Below are 19,737 nucleotides of genomic sequence, written 5' to 3' on the forward strand. Positions count from 1 at the left end.
CTCTGACCTCTAGTCATCTGACAAGTTGCCGCGGGTGAAAACCGTACGGACGTGTGGAACGGTGTGTAGATAGATTGTCCACTTTACCCATCGTTTTTGGCAACAGCGAGAGTTTAGATTTTCTTCACTACCCCCGTAGCACGTAAGGTAAGTCATACCGAAGTTGTTGACGAGATTTTGTACATATTTGTGTTGTAGATTTGACGGTAAATGCCTATTTTCCTGGCCGTGCCGGCCACAGTTCTGGTGACAGATGATGACGGCTCTGGCCCTGAACATACAAACCTGCCGCGCTGGCCTGATCGGATCACGCCACCAACCCCCTCAGGTCACCACTGGCGTAGAGAAGGGTGTGTGAGGGGCGTGTTTGTTTACACGTTACGTAAAACTCTCCAGATTTTTGTTGTTGACGATCAGGAAATGTATAAATGATTTGCACAGTGACACAGAAACAGTGCTAGCCGGTTCAGTGCAAACCGCCACGTCCATGGGTGGGTGCCCCCTGCTAGAAGGTGAGTTTACCGGAAGGAATGTCTGCCGTTATGTCTCGGGCCACCCAATATAGACTTCCCCAGGGTTTGACAGGCTCTCCCATACGCGGTAGTGTGGGGGTTGGGGTCTAGCCGTCTGTTTGTAGAGGAAACGAGGTCGGTTTCGATGACTCAAATTCACAACTGACTGAGAATGAGATATTTAAATGCCCCCCCCCCCCGTATTAAAGGTATTGAAAAGCACAGGAGGAGGTGATCATTCCATGAGAAAATGTCCTTTCTTTATAATGCAGTAAGTGAAGTTTACCAAATCTGTTTTCTCAGAGTCTCAGTAGAATAACCCGCTGTGGCTGTCCGTACCCTATATTGGCATTATATGTAATGTACACTACAGAATAACGTAAACATACTCATATACCATAATTTGCAGTCTTGCCATTGACACGAATTGTTGCCAAGGCCATTATATAACGTCATTGATTGTTCATGCTAGTTTTCTCGCAGGGTAACGTATATCTGTCTGTCCAGTTGATATCCCTTAATACCGTGCTGGTAAACAAAACGAATATAGGTTACCCTGCGGATAGATGTGAACTAGCGTTACATAACAGACTTGAAGTTTTCACTTATACAATCCAGAAAACCTTCCTGGTGTAAGAAGTCAACAGGGTGCCCCATGGGATGTGTCATTACTGTCACATACAGACCCTGTTCATACCGGCAGGGTTCCCAAATCAGGAATCACCCCGGCACTGGATCGATCCGGATTTGTGCATCCTGTCATGAACAGGGTCCTTCGCAGACTTGTAGCACGGCTAAGGTTCTCTATCTCATCTCATGCAGGGAAAAGGAGTTTGCCGTGGAAAGGAGTTTCGCCCCTCTCCGTGCCGAGCGAATTGACACTCCTTTCTTTGGCAAACTCCCTTTCTACGTAAACTCCCTTCCACAGCAAACTCTCTTTCCCTGCATTTGAGAGCCAACGTTGCAAACCAGCCCCCTTAAAAAAAGCCAGCCCCACCAGAAGTCTGCACAGGAGGCTAAGTCTTGGCCGCATAGCTGCCTAGTATACTTTGCTCCATGAAATTCCGTCCAATGACATGGACAGATTTTCAGCCAAAAACATAAATAAAAAATTTATCATATTCTCCAACTGCTACAAAACTAAAGATGAAGCAATTAGTCATTTAGTGGTGCTTTAGCAGAAGTTTCTTCTTAAAAATTTGTGCACAGAATAACAAAAGGCTTATCGTATGATCTTACATGTAGTAGAGGGAGATTGATAACAAACAATAATAGATACAAAATATTGACAAATGCTTGCGTAACCTGATAGCCCTGTACAGCAAACACCTGGGCTGTGGGATCAGGTTACTCATTACCAGCATATCTGACTAGGTGGAGGGGCACGCCCCGAGGTCACATGTTGTTTTCAACAACAGAGCATACTTAACATGTACAGAGTGCCCAGCATATGTTATTGTAGATTGTAATCTACATCTTTACCCGATAGTATACTTACCCTCCAAGCAGAGGTTAGGCTCTGGTTGTCTTTTGACATTGTTTTTTAGGTATTTTTATCGAGCTTCCTATTTTGTACTGTTTTGATAATGTCTCGCGGCCTCAACAAGATGGTACAAGACAGAAAGTCAGATAATAATGCCTAAAAAACGTCAAAAGACAGCCTGAGCCTAACCACTGCTTGGAGAGTAATTGTACTAAGCTACATAATGCTGTCAGATAGCACCTTGTTTAAACAGTAAAGTCAGTAGAGCTGCTGTAAGAGCAGATGTCGGAATTTCCCTTCACACACATTTAGCTCCAGTGCGACATGCCAACATCGAAACTGAAAGAAGTCTTACCCCTGTCAAAGACGAGGCTGCAAAAGGTTTTTTGTGCACATTGCTCAGGAGCAGATACTAGTAAACATGTAGAAATACAGACAAATCATACTTGATATGCCGCATGAGAAGAAATTGTATACTATACGCTTGGAACCAAATTGGCCTTTATCATTTAGAAACTGTACATGTTCCAGTTCTTTATCATATATATATTGTTTGGGAGCAAATGTTGTTGATTTTCTGTTATTTTAAGCTCCAGAAAACACATTTTCATAAATTATATCATACTGAAGTTAAGATTTTGGGACAGATGGGGTGAAATTTCCAACAAAGCAAATTTCAGTCCCAGGATGGAGTGACAGGTCCTGGAGACCGCCCTTCTCCATGTATATGTACATATTCAGTAGAAGCCAGTTTAATGCGCAACGGATTAACGCACACTTCTGTTAACTGCACAGAATCCCCAAATCCCAAACTGATGAGGTCCACCTAGATAACTTCGCATTATTGCACCAGCCGGATAATTGCACGAAATTCACTGGCAACAAGGCCGTGCAATTAACTATTATTAAGCAGCTTCTAGTTCTACTGTATATGCAGGTGGTATTTCCAGCCTTGAGGGGCCTGTTATGGATGATCCCCTCAGTACTAAGATGACGAATATGGCTGTGCTTTGACATTACGAGAACCAGCACAGATTATATAGTTACAGACTTGTACATTTATGATGTGTCAGGCCTCCTTAACTTGGCCCCTCTGATGGATGACTCTCTCCTGAAGTGAAGTGGGCAATCTGCCAACTTGTCCCCCAATCGCCAGCCAATGTACAGTTACGGTTACAGGGAGAAACCATTGCCAAAACAGGGGAGGCCAGGATACTGCTACATGTATTAGTATTAGAATGGTTGCCCTCCAATAATTGCCCTATGGCTTCTTTCTCTTAGTTCAGAGGTCTGAGGTTGGTTGTCAGGATATTTTTTGTTCTCGGTAATTTATTTGTTGCTCTTGTAGGTTTATTCCTGTCTCCAGTAATAGTGTACCCTGTATCCATAATGCATGTTTAGCTGCTGTGTTTGCCTTTTATTTCCAGGGAATGTCATTGAAAGTGACAACAAATCAATATCTTGAATGTTTTGTATAGTTCTAAGACTAGAATCGACATGATATGTGGGCAACTGCCTTTCAGCAAGCATATTCTGTCGCCCCAAGTCTCTAGTCTAGATTCTATATTCAGTTACTGCCCAAGGCAATATGTGTACTGTATAAGTGTTAAAAGCTTGTAACATGTACATGTAGTATAGTGTACAAATGAATGCACATGTATGTATGATACCTTGTCCTAATACATACGTGCTGACACTGTTAATACATATGATGATTAATGTTCTGGAACAAAGGGGACAATGAGGTTTCTATGTTGAAGACAATGTTTTGATCCCCCGGGGATCAGATTGGACTCGAGTGATTACAGCAGACAATTACCATATATCTCTGCAGGGCCTCAGGCAAGGCAAGGTAGAATACTCTGGCATTTGTCACTTCAATCGTTGGTATGCAGAGTTACTTTTTGATGTCCTTCTAGAGAGATTGGATTGTTTCCTGTTTGTAACAGTGAATGAATGAATGAATGGATGGATGGATGGATGAATGAATGAATGAATGAATGAATGAATGAATGAATGAAGGCATGCAACGGAAGCACATAGTTCATGACTGATTCATAGAGATGTAGATCATGACAAGTTGTTTTCTCTTTTACCATGTATACACAGTCATATATGCTGGACAGTAGACGGAGAGAAAACTTTAAGTCAAGCGAGACAAGGCGTAAATGAGTGTTAGTAGAATCTGTTTGTACCTGTAGTAGTAGTAGTAGACTGGTTTATTGTTTGATTGAAAACAATCGTAACAAAGTAAAAACAGCCTTGCAGCCTGAGGGGCTGAATTGTGCTGCTTGCTTGACAATCTTTTTGTACGTTGTTACACAAGCAAGATTACTAGTATACGATTGACAAATACAAAGTACACAACAAATACAATTCAAGATAAATGCTTAATTCATCGCAGTTGAAGACAGATTAAAATAACAATTTAAAATACATGCTTGGTTCATCGCAGCTGAAGACAAATTAAAACTACACACGCTATTTACAACAATTGATTGCACTGTGTGATTATAGCAAATGACTCTGACATAGAATGGAACAAGTCGTGAATAGCACTGTGGTCCAAAACTACAGAGCGTTTAGTAGGTTAAGAATAGTTGGGACTGGACTAGATAGATACCGCTTTGTCCCGGTTGGCAGTTTGTATTGGCGAGTATGCCTGAGTTGCATGTGGTGAGACGGGTTTCGAGCTGGGGGTAGCCAGGGGGCGTGTCTTCCAGCTTTGGTAACTGCAAGGGCAAAGTCCTGGCACAAGGTCAGTCTGCGTTGTGACAGACTTTGGAGGTCGAGTGTTAACAGGGCATCAGAATATGAGAGATATTGTCTGCCCAGCATCACTCTACATGCCCGCTTCTGGACTCTTTCAATTCTGTCTGATTCTCTTCTTGTGAGTCCAGCATTCCAGCAGGGTGTGGCATATTCAAGTGTTGGTCTTATATACCCGCAATATACAGTGATCAGGTCAGGGAGAGGGACACCTGCTCGGCGTAGTCTTTTCAGGAAAAACAAGCGTCTGCTACCCTTGGTCACCATGGCATCTACCTGATCAGACCAGCGTAGGTCTGACCGTATGTGCAGGCCCAGTAATTTTGCTTGCTTGACGATACTGAGTATATATATAACTATGTTGTAAGCTGTCTTCTAGGAAACATATTTTAATATTTGTAAATAGCTGACCATTTTTATGCTCTCCCCAAGATGGAGGAATAAAGTATGAAGAAGAATGAATGAATGAATGAATGAATGAATGATAGTGATTCTCTGCATGGACCAATGTTGGTGATATACTGTAGATTGATTCATTTTTAAGTGAGAAACAGCTGATGGGAAAAGGAAGTTTTCACTGTGTTATAAAGTTGTGGTTGAAAAAATTCTGTGGTAACACATTGAAAACATAAGTTTGCATGAATTTTTGCTGGAGAGTTCACTGCAAAACCTTGAACGTAAAACCACTGTGACTGTTTCAGGTTTTACAGTACCGTTGAAACATACCGTCGTGTGGTATCCAGTATTTGATTATACTGCTATGTGGGACTGTGGGTCCCTTACATGGGAAGGTATCAGTTGTTAGTCTTCACACCCCGCTTCCAGTTCCATGCAGCCCGGACTGGGAGGGCACACTGGCAAGGTTGCACACATTGATATCCTTCTTAACACACTCCTTCCAAGATTTCCTTGGTCTACCTTGAACAAATTGCAGTTGCCTAGTAACTGTAATCTCCAAGCAGACCCTGCGGTAGCATTATTAAGATAGTATAAAAAGCTGGCAAAGGAGTGAAGCCGGCTTAGGAAATGGAACCTCTTGGCTGACTACACTCCTTGGCCAGTTTGGTACTATCTGCCATAGTAGGATCTGCTTGGAGATTATAGTTACTGATAGTATTTTGTGAAGATAGTATTTAGTAACGATAGTATTTTGAAACACCGGAGGCAGTTATTTCCATTAACTTACGTGCCACTTTTTTGCCTGACAGATTTCAGATGGTTTAAAGAGTGAAGCTCAGAGCGTAGTCACCAGACATGAACTACTTTGGGCGCTTCCTGTCCAACTTCAAGGAGTTCTACAACGAGATCAACGCGGCGACGCTGACAGGAGCGATCGACATCGTGGTGGTACAGCAGGAGGATGGGTCCTACAGCTGCTCGCCGTTCCACGTTCGCTTCGGGAAAATGGGTGTCCTGCACAGCAGGGAGAAGGTACGGAGGCAATCACACAGTTACATGTACAAAATGTATTCCATAATTGAAGAAGTTTATTTGCAAGTTCGTGCCCGAGAGCTAATTGTAAGTACATGTACACGGTATAAACATAGTAGATATACAAGTGACAATGGGCAGTTATGAACAATATTCTACTCTAATACTAATGTTGCTATTTCTAAACAGGTTGGGTTTGACTTCTTTTTTGGAAGCAGAGGGAGAAGAAAAGCCCCACATTTTCTAAAATTTGTGGGTTCTGCGATTTCAAGAGAAAAGTGGCTTTCTGTTCGTCTGTCAATGTGGGGAAGTTTGGATATGTATCCTATGTAGGGGTTGGTACCGGTACAGAAAATTCAGGTCCAGGTCCGGACCTGAATCTGATTGTGAAAACTTGTGAATGGGTGATACTCAAAAACAATGGTCCATTTCACAACAACATATTTTGTTTAATGGAGTATCTGACGTCCATTGGCATTTTAAAATCCTATCTCCATGTAAACAAGACTAACTGTTTCTATTTGATGCCAAGTTTGACTTTTAAAAACTTCAAGTCATAAAAACATACTTTCAAATGCTGACCTGTTCTGTCAACTTTCATTTAGTCTGCAAATAGATCCCCAGCACACCACTTACTCCTGACCTGTACAGCACTAGAATTTGATCAAACAAAGAACTTTTCAATGTTGGACTGATGTAAGGATCTCCCTCCCCACTAAAGAAGTGGGATGATAAATAAAATACAACACGGTGTATTCTATATATATATGTGTGTGTATCCTATGTAGGGGTTGGTACCGGTACAGAAAATCCAGGTACGGTCCAGGTCCAACTTTTAAAAGTTTGACTTTAAAAAACTTCAAGTCATAAAAATGTTCTTTCAAATGCTGACCTGTTCTGTCAACTTTCATCTAGTCTGCAAATAGATCCCCTACCCAGAAGGGAGAAAGGTTTTTTTACCAACTGTTTCAACAAGTTTAGAATCATTTTTCTATTGTAACCCTTCCCAAACTGTCCAGGTTTTTATTTGACTGTCGGGTCTACGTGCACACGCTAACTCTTCCTGGACTACAATACTTTTTTGGGCCTTTATCATAAAAGGGTTGCAGGGCTTTTCCCAGACATTTAGAGCAAGGTGGTGCTGTAGTATTCTCTGAGCAGAGGTTTTGTTCAGGGGGCTACATGTAGTACTAGTAGTGTTGCAGCACCATCATTCTATTGCTTAGGAAGGGGTCTGGATTGTAAGAAAGATAAACTGGAATTTATTCTTTATGGGAAGATGTACATTTGACATTGAATGACATTTGAGCCTTGCCATTACACATAATTTGTTCTTGAACCGTTTTTGAGTAATTCACTAACTGATATATATAACATATACATGAAGACAGACCATACGCTCATAAGTTGAACTCCTAGCTCTTCGCAAGTAAGCCCCTGGCTGCAAAGAGAGAGCAGTCAGCCCACTCAACAACTAACCAATAACAGAATGGTTGTATGATGTTGTTTTTCTGTTTGCAGGTGATTCTCAGCATGGAAGAACGTTGTTGATATACTGTTTGATGTGATGTTTTTCCTGCTTCCAGGTGGTTGATGTCACCATAAATGGTCAGAATGTGGGTCTGCAGATGAAGTTGGGGGAGGCTGGAGAGGCCTTCTTCGTACAGGAGTCTTCCGATGGCAGCCTGGTGCCGTTTTACCTGGCCACCTCACCTATACCCTCAGGTGGGTTCTGTTTTACCTGGCCACCTCACCTATACCCTCAGGTAGGTGCCATTTTACCTGGCCACCTCACCTATACCCTCAGGTGAGTTCTGTTTTACCTGCCACCTCACCTATACCCTCAGGTAGGTACTGTTTTACCTGGTCACCTCACCTATACCCTCAGGTGGGTTCTGTTTTACCTGGCCACCTCACCTATACCCTCAGGTAGGTGCCGTTTTACCTGGCCACCTCACCTATACCCTCAGGTAGGTGCCGTTTTACCTGGCCACCTCACCTATACCCTCAGGTGGGTTCTGTTTTACCTGGCCACCTCACCTATACCCTCAGGTGGGTTCTGTTTTACCTGGCCACCTCACCTATACCCTCAGGTGGGTTCTGTTTTACCTGGCCACCTCACCTATACCCTCAGGTGGGTTCTGTTTTACCTGGCCACCTCACCTATACCCTCAGGTGGGTTTTGTTTTACCTGGCCACCTCACCTATACCCTCAGGTATGATCTTTCATTGATGGTAGTGTTTTTTAGAATCATCTTTTATTAAATTTTAATGATCTTTTAATGATCAGTGTTCTAGCCAGGATTTTATTTTAGCGTAATGGTTATGGCAAGGTAGTAAACAACCAATCAGGGGGATGGTGTGGAAGGGGGGGGGGGGCGTCTTGCAAATTGATCCTTCCATTGTGAGATTTTGAAAATGAAGAGTAAAAAGTTTAGCGTGATAAGGGTACCCGTGAGGGGACTTACTGTAATTCTGTTAACATCACATGTAGTTTGAAGGGCTCAGTTTGGAGTGGCATATCATCAATTTCATATTTAATTATGTATTTTTCAACAAATGGATGATAGCAAAGTACCACCAGCTAGTTGAAAATTAGCATAGTGGTCCTCATTTTAGCGTGGTGGTTGCAAAATATTAGCGTAGTGGCCCGTTACGCTAAAATGCACTAGCTAGAACCCTGATTTACTGCTAGATGGTACCATTTGCTGTTGTCTTGTTGTGTCATCATCTGTGCAATGTACCAATCCATGGGACAGCCACCCTTCAAGATTTTCTGTGCCAAGGCTCATCCATGAAACATTAATGTCTGCTCTATTGATTGTTTTATGTGTCCGGTTTCTCTTTCAGTGTCACACTTCTAGCTGCTACAGTAACAGGATAATTTACTGAAATTTTATCTATTTTTGCAAAGACTAGATTTGGCAGTAGGAAGTGCAAGGAGTATTTCATAGTGTTTTAAGTTTGTGGTTGAAAGAATACAGTTAGTAATGTACTTTTATGGAAATACATATTTGTGGTGTCCTAATTTTACAATAACAAAGAAACTGCGAATGTAAAACCTCTGAACATGACAAGATCTACAGTATCTGAGCCTGAAATACTTTATTTCAAGTTGCTTATATTTTCTTCTGCAATATCGTGGCTTTTTCTGCAAATTGCGGGATGCAAGAGGGTATTTGGAGAACAAGTTGTATTGATCTGAAACTTTATGATGATCATGTCAACCCAGTCTAATACATTGCACCACACCATTTGTCCATTTGTTTTATTAACCAGGTGTTACTCTCAGGGCTAATGCCCTGCTTTTCAGGAAACCCTGGGTACAACAAATCTTCACAAACATACAATCCAACAAACAGCATAGTTACAAAAATAGAACAACAATACATGATTACATATCAAAATCCTATCATTGGGTAAGATTCGTATTTAAAATCAGTCCTTGATCGAAATCAGTCCACGTTTGAATTCCTTTAATGAACTGGAACGCCTCAGATCTACGGTAAGGTTATTCCAAAGTGTTGGTCCGTAGTGTGGTATGCTGCCTTTGAAGGACTACACATTACTCTGGGGTGTTTATAATAGGTGGGGGTCCCACGCTCCAGACCTTTACAGTACTAGAATTTGATCAACCAAAGAATTTTTCAATGTTGGACCGATGTAAGGATCTCCCTCCCCACTAAGGAAGTGGGAAGATTGGCTCCATCACTCTCATTACAGTCAGCAGGCGGACACAAGTCAAGTCGTAAAGTAGTTACGCATTGATCAGAAAGCAGGGACTGCCTCCATGGGAACGTTTTAAACCAATTACAGCACCAACAAGGCACTAACCTGATTTGGGCACCAATGTTGTGTGTTCGGTTAATCTATCATTGGTACCTTGGGAACGCTTCCTTTCAACAAGGCATGTTGCTTCACATGGCGTGGGTTTGGTCTGCATTTCTTCTCCACGTCATTTAGTTTTGTAAAAGCGTACTTTCACCAAAGATAAATGAAGTAAACTTTCTTCTCGTAAAATCCTGAACCTCTGTTCAGGATTGAACTAAATACTTGCATCATCAAATATTGCATGTATTAAAAGAAGCCAGCTAATTTTGCCCCATTCATCAAGAGACTCGATGCTACAGACAGATTTGTATATATCTTTAGATGCCACAACTCCCATAATGCAAAGATAGGCAAATATATCAAAGACTGCTTTGCTATTAGAAAGAGTAATGAATCTCATGTATAGCCCAACTCGATTGTAACACTATATCAAAGACTTGTGTTAGCCCTTCTTGTTATGTCTTATTTTATACACCTATTTTGTACTTTGTGTAACGGTCGTTGCCATACTTTGTACCATGTACAAATGTCGAGCAGTAAAGTTCATGTCTAATTTTTTTACATTATGATGTTTTTGTGACGTCCCTGTTGAAAACAAATCAAACTTGATTCTATCAACTTGTCAGTCTTGTACAAATGGACTTGTGTTGCTTTAAGGTATTTCACCTGTTTAAATTGGCATTTTGACCTTCCATTGTTTTCTTATTAATGAATCAAAAAAGAATGGAGCCGTAACGTATATTGATAGATGGGCATGAAAGAATTCTAAATCTGATTTTTATGGGCCATATTGATGACGTCATCAGGTTTTATTGCCCCTAATATTATTTTTTATGACAAAATACAGCACTTTGGTACATACCACTGCAATGAAATTATGTTTTTCATGTGCATAATGATGAAAGCTACAAACTCTCAGTTGCGCAAATTGATATCTACTAATGGTCTGTAGTAATTAGAAAATATTTGTTTTCATCTAAATTTTAAAAAAAAATCATTCTTTAATCACTACAGATCGTTAGCGGCCCAAGGCCAAATCTCAGCACGGGGATCAAATCACAACATAGGATTCAAATATTTATAACAGTGTAGGGGATCAAAATTACAGCATAGGTACCAAAATCACAGTAAAGGGGTCCAAATCACAGCATGGGGAACAAAATCACTGTGGGGGATCTAAATCACTGTATGGGGATCAAAATCACAGCTTGGGGATCAAAATCACAGCTTGGGGATCAAAATCACAGCACGGGGATCAAATCACAACATAGGATTCAAATATTACATGTAGTGTAGGGGATCAAAATTACAGCATAGGTACCAAAATCACTGTGGGGGATCTAAATCACAGCTTGGAGATCCAGGGCTCGAAATACCTTTTTCTGCATACCTCCACTGGTGCAGGTGACATTGAAAATAACCTGCAGCAGACAAATTTTACCTGCACCGCTCTGAATTTCGGAAGTATGGATCATACTAAAATTGTTCAAGAACCATTGCTATTGTTCAAGAGTCAATGCAGCTAATAACAATCTACATCATAGGGCATTTATGTATAAAACCCAGTACATGGACCAGTGCAGGTTAGGTGCAGGTAGACACCAGAAATACCTGCACAGCTCCAATTTTACCTGCACTAACCTGCATATGCAGGTGGTATTTCGAGCCCTGGGATCAAAATCCCAGCATAGGGGCCTGCTATGCTGAAAAGGCCTGGTGAGAACAGTAATCACAGTATGGGGATCTAAATCACAGCTTGGGGATCAAAATCACAGCGTAGGGCCTGCTCTGCTGAAAAGGCCTGGTGAGAACAGTGTTGCTATGCTGAAAAGGCCTGGTGAGAACAGTGTTGCTATGCTGAAAAGGCCTGGTGAGAACAGTGTTGCTATGCTGAAAAGGCCTGGTGAGAACAGTGTTGCTATGCTGAAAAGGCCTGGTGAGAACAGTGTTGTCTGTCCCCTGTAGGCCAGGTGAGAACAGTGTTGTCTGTCCCCTGTAGGCCAGGTGAGAACAGTGTTGTCTGTCCCCTGTAGGCCAGGTGAGAACAGTGTTGTCTGTCCCCTGTAGGCCAGGTGAGAACAGTGTTGTCTGTCCCCTGTAGGCCAGGTGAGAACAGTGTTGTCTGTCCCCTGTAGGCCAGGTGAGAACAGTGTTGTCTGTCCCCTGTAGGCCTGGTGAGAACAGTGTTGTCTGTCCCCTGTAGGCCTGGTGAGAACAGTGTTGTCTGTCCCCTGTAGGCCAGGTGAGAACAGTGTTGTCTGTCCCCTACAGGTGCAGAAGAGATGATGGAGGAGGGGGTCCGGAGGATGCGGGAGGACCAGAGTCTTGTGGAGGAGGTGATCCGACACGTCGCGGTCCAGACGGACATAACGGCGCGGAACCTGAGACAGTCCGCCTTCGGCAAGTCAGAGGGCAGGGGCCCCGCTAACAAGGTAACCGTAATCTGACCCGCCATATCAGCCAGTGTGGACAGTAGTCTAATCTCTGTACTGGTAGTTATACTTTTTTTATATGTATAAATTATTGTGAATGAGATTGAATAGTTTGATCAGCGTTGGACTAGTTTTCAACAATACATGTACAACGGCTTGACCGTATCTGACTCGTCTTATCCACCAGTGTGTACAATGACCAACTTTCTGTAAGGATGCTTAATGTAATATGTTGATTTTAATTATGATAATAATTATGAGATCAAATAATGAAGAAATATGGATTGCACAAAAATCTGATACAGATCAGTTAGCAAAAACAGATCAGTGAGGGGTCGATGAAGATTAGACATCCAGGTAATAAGATATGCCAAAAAGCAGTTACTCAAGCAACTGGATATGATTTTGGAAGGAAAATCATATCCAGTTGCTTTTGGCAGATCAGTGAGCATATGACAATATTGGGTTGACTACAATGGATGTTTTTATCCATTGAAAATTGGTTTTAATTCATTGACAACACTGTGGTTATCTTGTATGACTTAAGAGTTTTATTTTACACAACCAGTTTTTCTCAGCTGATGACGTTTTGATGTCTGTCAGACATCTTCCTCAGGGCTTCTAACTTGTCTTGTATGTTTTCAGGTGACAACCATCCAGGTCCTCTCGCCAGAGGAGGATAAGAGGAAGAGCGGGAGCAGTCTGGACGAGTTCACCACCCCGTCTGACGAGATCCGATCCATCGCAGACCAGCTCAAGGAGCCGGAGGGCGCCTCCGACGATCGCCCGAAGGTCGTTCCGAGTCCGTCCGATGTCCCAGATAAGAAGCATCATTCTGTCCTTGTGCAGACGGATGCTGTGGACTTGGGGGCGATGGAGAAACTAGAGAAGGTGGGGCTGGAGTTTCAGCAGCTGCAAGTCTCGGACGGAGACGAAAGCGATCTTGGAGACGACGAGAGAAAAGGAGCGGCCGACAACAGCGCAGGCAGGAAAAGAAAGATGAAGAGAAGGAGCAGGAATGAGTTGAGAAGGGAGTCTCCTCGGTCCGAGCAGAAGGAGGAGGGAGTTTTTACAATAGATTTGGGCGAGGAAGAAGAAAATGACCTTAACGGCCACTTTCCGCCAGGGCAGGCGCCAGGGAAGGCGGACCAGAGCCGACCTGACATCTACCCGTACTCCGACGGCGATGTGACCCCTGCCGTGCAGCCCTCGAGTCCCGTGGGCAGCCGCCCGCCCACGCCGAAGAGCGACACGGAAATGGAGTTGCAGAGAAGGGGCTCGCTGACCAAGGCGCAGGGAGAGATGCTGACCTGGAACTGGGGAGAGCTGCCGCAAGGTTTAGATTTTTTTTTTAATAATGGTTTATTGGGTCCGTTAAAAAGTACAGATTCGCAGGACTCAGAAATTGGCCCTGAATTGCTCATGTACTAACATAGATGTAACATGGACAACATATCGTGGACATTTAAAATCTTTTACAGTTATCACTTTTAGATGTTACAGTTATCCCTCATAGATGTCACTTTTTAATCTTCCTCAATAGTTCTGTTTTAGATTGAAATGAGATTTTATTACTGAGGTATATATATATATATATATATGTGTGTGTGTGTGTGTGTGTAAATCCACACTTTTAAATTGTACAGCTGATTGGGAATATTGTGACTATTATAATTTGATTAACGTAATTAGGCAGGGCCTTCCATTATAATCTCTTGTGTACTTGGTACGAGGCAATTTAGTCTTAGGACTACGATCTTGTACATGACTTTGTGTGTGTTTAATAGATAAACCAGTTCTCTCTCTCTCTCTCTCTCTCTCTCAAGGCCCGCACGAAGTCGCATCAAATGAGCTGCACTTCATGCCCATACAGTCCGACCAGGATCAGGCTTCTTTGTCGATTAACGTTGACGATTCTGCGCCACTGACCTCCTCGGCCCAGCCTTCCCCCAAGCCGGGGAGGAGGGGAAGGCGTCCATGTTGGGAGGGGTGTTCCAGTTCATGCGGCGGCCGTCCTCCAGAAAGGAAGACATCGAGGGTGGACTTTACCTCGATGATCTGGAGAGTGGGGAGATCGACCCCGAGGTGGCCGCGCTGTACTTCCCCAAGACTACCTCCCACCAGGCCATCAAAACCGCCAAAGACAGTGTAAAGGAGGAGGACAATTTCTCGGAGCAGAGCTCGCTCCCGCAGAGCCCCCACTCCTTCGGAGGGGCCTCGGGCGGCTTCGACAGCGGCACGGAGACAAACCCAATCTTCATCGTAGATGAAGCCACAGAGCAGGTCGTTGACCCTGCCATGTCCCTGTGTGGAGGCCTCACGGCCACCAATAAAGACATCCCTGACGAGAAGTTCATGTCCGCCATCGTGACCCACAAGGACTTGTGCGAGAATCCCAGCATCCTGAGCCACCCGGACCTGGTGCTTCGCATCGAGGGGAAGTACTACACCTGGAAGGTGGCCGCCCCCACCATCATGTCGTACGTCATGTTCCAGCAGCCTCTCCCGGAGGGCGCCATGAGCAGGCTCGCGGAGGAGGAGAACCTTCCCGCGAAGAAAGAGGAGCCCAAGAAGGAGGAGGAGCCCAAGAAGGAGGAGAGCGGGAGGCTGTCGTCCTGGTTCTCCTGGCGGCGCTCCCACAGCGAACAGGAGGGCGGGGCGAGCGCGGCGGAAAAGGGCGCGTCGTCGGCCACCAGCAGCCCCATCACCAGCGCCGAGAACAGTCCGGCGAAGCACGACGTCAAGCCCGCGGCGCGATCCCGTGACTCCACCTCCGACAGCGAGCAGGAGGGGCAGATGAAGAGGGAGAGAAGGGACCGGAGACCGTCCGGTAAGAAGCTGAAGAAGGTCATCCGGCTCACGTCCGAGCAGATCTCCAAGTTGAACTTGCGACACGGCGCGAACGAGATCGTGTTCTCCGTGACCACGCGTTACCAAGGCACCTCGCGGTGTAAGGCCACCATCTTCCTCTGGCAGCACGACGAGAAGATCGTCGTGTCGGACATTGACGGGACGATCACGCGATCGGACGTGTTTGGGCAGGTTCTTCCTGTCTTCGGGAAGGACTGGAGCCAGGTCGGTGTTGCTCCGTTGTATGACAAGATCCACCAGAACGGCTACAAGTTTCTCTACCTGTCGTCGCGGGCCATCGGCCAGGCGCGCGCCACACGGGAGTACCTCCATTGGGTCCAGCAGGGGGACATCAAGCTGCCAAAAGGTTGGTGTTTGTATCTATGTGCATGTACTTTTGTTGGTGTTATATAGCCTGTTAATGAGGAATAGCATATCTTTCTGCATCTGGCATTGAACGTGTCTATACCAGGGTTGGACAAGTCCACTAGCCCGATTGTCCAGGTCAAGTGAAAGTGCTGATTGGGCAACTGAACGTCCTGCACCACTTGCCCGATTGGGCAAGTGAGATCTTCTCCATGAGTGAGATTTTGATATACTTGTTACTTTTCACTGTCATGGCATCCTGCATTTGGTCAAGACAGAAAAATATGCTACTAATAGAAGAATTCCATTGCTTGAATTGATAACACATACATGCAGAAAAATGTCATTTTTATATTTTGGACAAGTGAAAAGTTGGTTCAGACAAGTAAATTTTTTTATGTACTTGCCTGGTAGGACAAGTGAATTTTAGAAAACTTGTCCAACCCTCCTATACTACTACCAATACAGATGAGTTGCCATGATAGTCATGATTGTCCATGGTTCCCTCCAGGTCCCCTGCTCCTGGCACCCAGCTCGCTCATCTGGCCTTGTACTGTGTGTTGTAGTCATGATTGTTGATTGTTCCCTCCAGGTCCCCTGCTCCTGTAGTCATGATTGTCCATCGTTCCCTCCAGGTCCCCTGCTCCTGTAGTCATGATTGTTGATCGTTCCCTCCATGTCCCCTGCTCCTGTAGTCATGATTGTCCATCGTTCCCTCCAGGTCCCCTGCTCCTGTAGTCATGATTGTTGATCATTCCCTCCAGGTCCCCTGCTCCTGTAGTCATGATTGTTGATCGTTCCCTCCAGGTCCCCTGCTCCTGTAGTCATGATTGTTGATCATTCCCTCCAGGTCCCCTGCTCCTGTAGTCATGATTGTTGATCGTTCCCTCCAGGTCCCCTGCTCCTGTAGTCATGATTGTTGATCGTTCCCTCCAGGTCCCCTGCTCCTGTAGTCATGATTGTTGATCGTTCCCTCCAGGTCCCCTGCTCCTGTAGTCATGATTGTTGATCGTTCCCTCCAGGTCCCCTGCTCCTGTAGTCATGATTGTTGATCGTTCCCTCCAGGTCCCCTGCTCCTGTAGTCATGATTGTTGATCGTTCCCTCCAGGTCCCCTGCTCCTGGCGCCCAGCTCGCTCATCGTCGCCTTCCAGAAGGAGCTAATCGAGCGGAAGCCGGAGGAGTTCAAGATCAGCTGCCTGAAGGACATCCAGGCGCTCTTCCCGCCCGCCTGCAACCCGTTCTTCGCGGGCTTCGGGAACAAGGTCAACGACGTCTGGGCGTACCGAGCCGTGGACGTCCCCATCTCACGGATCTTCACTGTCAACCACAAGGGCATCGTGAAGCAAGACGGACTGCCGGTAAGCTTACAGTCTTTTGGGTTTTTCCAACTCTCATAATTCCACCAGGTGCCATAATACCGCCACATCTGCATCATAGCAACCTTGTTATGGAGGCCTTCTCAAGATTGTCTTAATAAATATCTGAAGCGATAGACTGCATGATTACTCATGCCATATTGGTAAAATAATGTTGAATTCTTGTACTTTTTCTCATGTGGTGGTATTGTGAGAGTTGATGTTAGTATTCAAAGTGTTATATTTCGGTACGTAGCAGAACTGTCTCCAGCTTTAAGTTGTTCAATCCCACTCATTGTTTTGTTGTTAAATCTGTCATATGATTGGTGACTGAGTTGTTGTGCCACCCCAACAGGGGACTACCTTGCTTAACAAAGGGAAAACAGGGACCTCCTTTGCCCCTCCGGTAAGTCCATCAGTTGGACAGCATCCTGCATGAGCCTGGCTGTTGGTTGCCTTGCTGAACATGCAGTGTTCTGTGCCTGGGTTGTCCAGAGAGTTTACAAGGAGCTGACTGAAATGCACCAAGCTGACCATTGTGTGATGGATTTGAGGAAGTTCAGTCTGGCATGTAACGCTAGTTCACCTTTATCCGCGGGGTGACGCATATCCGTTGCTTTCAAAATCAAGGTATTTAAGGCTATCATGCTGACGAAATGTGAGTTCTAACTCCTATACTTTGAAAATGTAACAAATTGAAACAACCATCCGTCGACTTGATATTCCTAAATGCGCTGTTTTGGCAAACAATGGATATAGGTTACCCCACGGATAAAGGTGAACTAGCGTTACATGTACATGTAACAGCATGGGCTTCCTTGTGATGGCATCTTTGTGTATGTTTATGGTGGCCTTGACTTGTCTTTGTTTATGCATGGTTTCTTCAAATTTACAGTTTTCCTCAAATAGAAGTCATGAATCATTACTGTTGATTGTAACAAGCCTTGAGAAGACAATGGCTTGATTAGATAATTTCAGTTTAATATAAAAGTTTGTCTAGGATGATTTTGAGAAATTAGCATTACCCAACAAATGAAGGACTAGGAGGTTAATATGATCACTTACAAGTTACATGTATGATATCAGGCTGCCATCATGGCTCACAATGACGTTTGGAGTCAGAATACACCATGCTTCATTCTATCACTTTGTGATACTGTATGATACGCATTTCAAAAGCGTGGTGTTGTGATGTTTTTGAGAGCCAGTTCAGTATCATGTTGGCTGCTAACTGCTTGATTGCTTTTGTGCGCTGCAGTGAAGAACATGAATAGCATTTTATAAACATTTCCTTGGGAGGAGTATATTGTTTCTTGTTTTTTTTTTGCATTGTTTGTGACTGTTATGTCCTCCCGGCCACCTGGACTATGGCGACATGCACGGTCCCGTATTCCTGCTTGCATTGCAGGCATGTGTGGTGTGTGTGTGATAGTGGAGTTTGGGATCTGAGCACATGCGCATGCTCTCGAACTACCTTCTACAGAGTTCAAGAGGTAGTTCAGTAGCCCTGAATGGACTGCAAGTGCAATAGTCTTGTTGATGTCTCATTAGTTGGGTTAAACAGCATTGTGTAAAAACCTTGTAAAGTGCACCTTTAGTGTACAGGTCGATTTGTAATGCAGTGGTAAGTCTTGTCTACTTTCTGTTGGAAATGAACATGAGATGAGAACATGCAAAGAAAGTTTGATTGTAAACATGATTGCATAACAAGCTGTACATTGTAGAACATACAGGCCTTATGAGGAAACAGCAAAGATTAGCAAGCTCCATTGATGTTCATTATCATTGTTTGGAGAAGAAGAAGAAACTGTAGAAGAAACTGACCTAAAAAAAGTATGACTGAAGGTACATGTAAATGTAATAAACTTCCTTGTAGGATCTGAGGCTGTTTGACCTCTGAACTCTGACCTCTTGTCTCTCCAGGCATTCCAGTCATGTTTGACCTCTGACCTCTTGTCCCTCCAGGCATTCCAGTCTTCCTACAGCAGCCTGTCAGGCATGGTGGATCACTTCTTCCCGGCGCTGGACCGCGGGAGCACGACGGAGTTCGAAAAGCCGTCGGAGTACAGCCTCTTCACGTACTGGCGGGAACCCCTGCCTGACATCAGCGTCGACATCGACCTTGGCACGACCACTCAAGATCCCCCCGCGGAAAAGACGAGAGAGAAAGTCGCGGAGAAGAGCAAATAGATGAGTTATCATGATGGGACACTTTTGTACATTTGATAATGATTGACATGATAAATCTACTTGCCACTAATTTTTTTTCCGGAACAGAGTAGAGTAGTAAGTTGAGACCCTTCGACTGAGAAGTCTACTTGCCACTGGTTTCTTTTCTGAAACAGAATAGAGTAGTAAGTTGAGACTCTTCGACCGAGAAGAGTTACAACTTGTACCTTTCATCAGCTGAGTCTTGATTTTTCGTCTTAGTGAAGTATTTTGCGGAAGATGCTGCAGTGAATGAATGAATGTTATGCTGGCCATATGTTTTGTTTAACATCTCCCTGCTGCATAAACAGATACAAATTCAGTTCCAAGCAGCTTTCATAGTAGGCTAAATGTTCTATTCCAGCTTTGCCATCTGTGTATGGAGGCTAGGACAAATCTCTAGGTTATTGCCGGCACATACAATGTATAGCCTGGGTACCATCTGATTTCTACCGAGGCTACTCGCACTTGGTACCGTTAGGGTAGCGGTAGAAATCCC

The 19,737-nt window shown here is 44.2% G+C and overlaps 1 protein-coding gene across 1 annotated transcript; it reads left to right on the top strand.

Moving 5' to 3' along the window:
• The first annotated feature begins 4 nt into the window (after nucleotides 1-4).
• LOC118421048 (phosphatidate phosphatase LPIN2-like) lies at nucleotides 5-19,435 on the top strand. Its single transcript, XM_035828214.1, has 8 exons — nucleotides 5-147; nucleotides 5,973-6,195; nucleotides 7,782-7,920; nucleotides 12,298-12,458; nucleotides 13,104-13,794; nucleotides 14,368-15,675; nucleotides 16,783-17,033; nucleotides 18,996-19,435. Exons 2-8 carry the CDS (start codon nucleotides 6,019-6,021, stop codon nucleotides 19,218-19,220), a joined length of 2,952 nt encoding a protein of 983 aa, XP_035684107.1. The 5' UTR covers nucleotides 5-147; nucleotides 5,973-6,018; the 3' UTR covers nucleotides 19,221-19,435.
• The last annotated feature ends 302 nt before the right edge of the window (nucleotides 19,436-19,737 follow it).

Source organism: Branchiostoma floridae, chromosome 1 (genome assembly GCF_000003815.2).
Source record: "Branchiostoma floridae strain S238N-H82 chromosome 1, Bfl_VNyyK, whole genome shotgun sequence".
Taxonomy (NCBI): Eukaryota; Metazoa; Chordata; class Leptocardii; order Amphioxiformes; family Branchiostomatidae; genus Branchiostoma; species Branchiostoma floridae.